The sequence below is a fragment of the Poromitra crassiceps genome (assembly GCF_964638095.1).
Source record: "Poromitra crassiceps genome assembly, chromosome: 16".
NCBI lineage: Eukaryota > Metazoa > Chordata > Actinopteri > Beryciformes > Melamphaidae > Poromitra > Poromitra crassiceps.
This window is the reverse complement of record NC_139645.1, coordinates 8,700,191-8,704,816: the sequence shown is the minus strand read 5'-3', so window position 1 is coordinate 8,704,816 and position 4,626 is coordinate 8,700,191. Positions and strand designations below refer to the sequence as shown.

Below are 4,626 nucleotides of genomic sequence, written 5' to 3'. Positions count from 1 at the left end.
CATACGTTATACACTGAACAACTGTAATATATATTTTTGTAGTCTTAAGCTTCTGAAATATAAGCAAAACAATACTAATAATAGATGTGGGTGTTTCTTTGTGATTTATGCAATAAACTAAGTCAATTGCGTTATATTTACTGTCAATGGTTTGATCCTGGAGGTTAGGTCTAGGTCTAGGTCTGCCTCTAGGGGGCGACACAGCCTCAGTCTAAAAACGAATCAGGAAGTACGTGCTTTGACTGACAAATGGCTGACGCAGCATGTGACGCAGGCAGCAGCCGGGCTCATTTCTGTGTGGAGGAGGAGACAGACAGACAGACAGACAGACAGACTGAGGCCTGACGTTAGCTGGGTTTCTAATTTGATCGTTTAAATGCATTCATCAACGCTAAAATACATCTATCTTAAAAACATAATACAGAGATGATAGTAACGTCATACAGTGTGACTCCCCCTCAGAACAACACCAAACCCCATCACCCCCCTTTCCCGGTGCTGTGAATGGTTCAGCCCGGCGCGCGCGCTGCTCTGAACTGTTTTGGTTTGGTTTGTTCGGCTCCCAGACGTTTGGTGAGCGGGCCACAGACTGAGAACTGACAGTTCGTGAGCCAGAATGGAGAACCAGGAGAACGTGGAGGAGACCACGGGGCAGAGTATGGAGGAGAACATGGCGGAGGTGTCGGTGTTGGAGGCAGAGGTGGAGCGTCTGCGGGCGGAGGTCACCGCGCTGCAGCAGCAGAACGTGAGGCACACCACCAGGGAGGAACCCAGCAGAGGACCCCTGCAGGCAAGGGCGACACTTCCATAGAGACAGACAGGGGAATCCAGGTTTTGTCCCCCCCCCCCACACACTTTTTCACTGCAAAAATCCTGGACATGGGCCGACATTACTGTATTCCAGAGGCTCAGGCTCATTTTTAAACCAGAGTTATAAGAGAATAGTAAATGGCCTGCATTTATATAGCGCTTTTATCCAAAGCGCTTTACAATCAGTAGGTAGTCTACATTCACCCATTCATACACCGATGGCGGCAGGCTGCCACACCATCGGGAGCAAGGAGGGTTAAGTGTCTTGCCCAAGGACACAACGACAGCAGCTGGGAGGGAGCGGGGATCGAACCGCCAACCCTTGCGTCATTGGCCGACGCGCTCTACCTCCTGAGCTAAAGCCGCCCTGTATAGTATCATATGAAACTAGAAGACCTAAGGCATCCATTGGTTAAGTTAGTTAAGTTATCCTTTATTTATCCCCTTGGGGAAATTCATCCTCTGCATTTGACCCATCCTCTACTAGGAACCTTCCTAGAACTAGGAGCAGTGGGCAGCCACTGTGCAGCGCCCGGGGACCAACTCCAGTTCTTTTGCCAGTACCTTGGTCAGGGGCACCGACAGGAGTAGTGACCCTAACATACATGTCTTTGATGGTGGGAGGAAACCGGAGCACCCGGAGAAAACCCACACGAACACGGGGAGAACATGCAAACTCCACACAGAAAGGACCTGGGACGGACCGGGGTTCGAACCCGGGACCTTCTTGCTGTGAGGCAACAGTGTTAACCACTGAGCCACCGTGCCGTCCATGCTACCAACCATTGGTACCAACCATGCTAACCAACCATTGGTACCAACCATGCTAGCTTGTCGGGAAGGGGGCTAAACAATTTAGGCTAAATTTCGGCGAGGGCATTTTCAAAGGGGGCCCTGCCCCTTGACCTCTCACCTCTGAATAAGAATGGGTCCTATGCGTATCACGAGTCTCCTTTTTACAGACAGCCCCACTTTATGCTAATCTCATGCAAAAACAAAAACGTAAAAAAAAAGAAAATGCCGTTTTTGCATGCAGCATGTTATTTTCACCTATTAGAATATTTCTGCATACTGGAGACCCTAAACAGTCTTTGAATTGCATAAATTGGGTATGACTGTAAAGCTGAGACTCTTGTGGATTCAAGGAGCCCAATTGTATTCATGTGTGATGATGTTAGTGCGCATAGTAGCCATTTCATTGTAGTGAGACCATTGTTTTGAAATTGTACCTCACTGTTTAATGGCTTTCCTAGGTATTGACAACAAGGGGGTCTCTGAGCAATTTACAGAACAGAATTGCTCACCAATTTCAGAGAAATACAATTATTTGATACCAAATCACAGCATGATTGTTTCTATGGTGTTTTCCTCAAGGTCCTGGTGTCTTAATGTATTTTGTAGGTCCCCCCCCCCCCCAATTCCCGAATGGTCAAAAATGATTAAGTCCCCCCACAACTTTTTTTTTTAAGGGGGGGGGGGGGGGGGGCGTTGTGGTTATTGTGTCCCCCCACTTCTCAAAGTTATGCCCTTGCCTGCAGGATGCCCTGCGGAATGTGTGCGGTGCAAGGGACGCAGCTTCAGCAGGGGCGGAGCTTGCGTCCCGGCTGGAGGCGGAGATTCGGGACATGGAGGCGGACCTGAGCATGCAGACGGAGATGAACGGCGTGCGGCTGAGCGGCTGCTCCTCCAAGACGCTGCGCTGCACCGGTGGCAGCAAGGTCCGGCAGATCTCCCTCACCGGCTGCTGCTCTGAGATCAGCTTCCAGGTGGAGTTCACTCTGTCTGAGCTGCAGGAGGCTGGCCGCGCGGAGAGGAGGATCTCTGAGCTGAACGTGGTGATGGACAGCAGCAACCTGGAGGACCTCAGCAGCTTCCTGTCTGGAGTGGAGGAGAGCGGGGACCTGCTGCTGCTCTTCAGGACTCTCAGGAGATTCTCCGAGAGGTGTGACGACCGGCGCAGAGCCTTCCAACACTTCCAGAAGAAGTATCCGGCTGTGGCCTCTCTTCCCGGAGGCTGCAGGTCAGAGTTTTATTTTATTTTATTGCAAATGTACAAAACAAACATGGTATTAATTACATACAGTATGTCTTATATGGTACAAAGAGATTGCCAAGGAAACAGCAGCTTGGAATTCAGTTACATAGGAACAATAGACATCTCAAAGTGCAAGATACAAAGAGTATACAAAATACAAAAACTTAAATAGGTAATAACGATAGACAATATAAATAAATAAATGACAAGACATAAAATGACAAGAAAATTAAATGAATAATCTACATCACAGGGGGGATTTTGGTTTTATCTGTTCCCAGGTCAGAGGTCATGACCCTGCACCACCCTCAGCTTCCTGGTTGCGTCCTATTAGTCCATTGGTCAGTTGAGGTGTCCAGTGGGGGCGGAGTCTCTCCAAAGATCGACCTGCTGACCAAAATCCCAGAGGCAGCCTTGCAGATGGACTCGTCCGGCGTTGTCGGCGACGCCGCTGACGCCTTCCAGAGCCTGCTGAAGATTCTGGGAGCCGAGGGCGCGCTGGAGAGCCTGGTCATGGCCGTCAGCGCCCCCTAGAGAGTTCAGTTCTGTTTATAGCCCCTTATCACAAGCAAAGGGCTTTACATAGCATCATCACAGTCACTACATCATATATCTACACACAACATAGGTTACACACATCATATACATACTACACATTTGACTAGATTACATACCATACAACACACAGCATATCTTTAGACTGAGGAAACGGGAGCACCCGGAGGAAACCCAGGCAAACACATGGAGAACATGCAAACTCCACACAGAAAGGACCCGGTGTGGAGATTCAAACCCACAACCTTCTTGCTGTGCGGCAACAATGCTAACCACTGAACCACCGTGCCGCCCAAAGACAGGAAGTGATGTGTCACGTCCATCTGGACAGACAACCTGCAGGTTCTCTCTCTCTCTCTCTCTCTCTCTCACACACACACACACACACACACACACACACACACACACACACAGCTTAGAATAAAAATCTATTGCAGGCCCCAATTTGTTTTCTTCTGTTTCTGCCTTCTTTTTCGTCAGGTTTTGGTCAGTTTAGACGTCCCAAATACTCTGTATGGGTTCATGTCAGATCATCCTGGAGACTGTTCCTGACAGGATGATCAATAACCAATAATCAGCTGTTTGATCTGTTTCTATGTGAGAATGTTTTGTCAAGTAAAAACCTGGTAAAAATATCTGTCTCTGACTTTGTTGTGGAATCTTTCGTTTTTTTAGACGTTGATTGATGTGATGTATTTCCTATTGGAAACAGGGTGTGGGGGCGGGGCTTACCGCAGGAAGGGATCAGTCAGAAGAGAAATGTAAACCAATGGGAGATCAGTGAGGGAGTGAAAGGCAGTTCGCTGTTAAAAAAAACGGCAACATTTTATTGGTCAAGTTTATTCCCCTCTGGTGCAGTGTGATGTCATCAATAAAGACGCAGTTTTCAATAATAAAATAAAGTAAAAAAAAAAAAAAGCTTTGACAGACCATTGATTCCAACCAATCACCGGTGCGTCCAAACAAAACGTTTATGCAATATGGCATCTCCGCCACCACCGCCTGACACACCGGTCAAAACGGTGAAAGAGGATTCTGATACTTGGGTAAAATTGTCAAGTTAACGTGAAAGTTGACGAGCTAGAAACGCTGCCATCCGGTCTAGGGCGGGCTCTAGGCGGGAACCAGTAGGGTGACAAAATCAATTGTGGGCGGGAGCCAGGCTCTTTCTCGCCGAGAAGAGCCTGGTGACGCGAGGTTAATGCGGAAGTGTCAGAGACCGACGC

General features: G+C 48.4%; 1 protein-coding gene across 1 annotated transcript; it reads left to right on the top strand.

The window, feature by feature from the left end:
- Positions 1-578: 578 nt before the first annotated feature.
- On the top strand, positions 579-3,973 carry cenpp (centromere protein P). The gene is made up of 3 exons (XM_083652713.1): positions 579-790; positions 2,349-2,830; positions 3,127-3,973. The coding sequence occupies exons 1-3, from the start codon at positions 617-619 to the stop codon at positions 3,377-3,379; spliced, it is 909 nt and encodes a 302-aa protein (XP_083508839.1). The 5' UTR covers positions 579-616; the 3' UTR covers positions 3,380-3,973.
- The last annotated feature ends 653 nt before the right edge of the window (positions 3,974-4,626 follow it).

Excerpts from the sequence above, each read along its gene's own strand:
- cenpp (XM_083652713.1), top strand. The coding sequence starts at position 617 with ATGGAGAACCAGGAGAACGTGGAGGAGACCACGGGGCAGAGTATGGAG. Across the intron at positions 791-2,348 it reads CCAGCAGAGGACCCCTGCAG|GATGCCCTGCGGAATGTGTG; the intron begins GCAAGGGCGACA and ends CCTTGCCTGCAG. Across the intron at positions 2,831-3,126 it reads TCTCTTCCCGGAGGCTGCAG|GTCAGAGGTCATGACCCTGC; the intron begins GTCAGAGTTTTA and ends ATCTGTTCCCAG.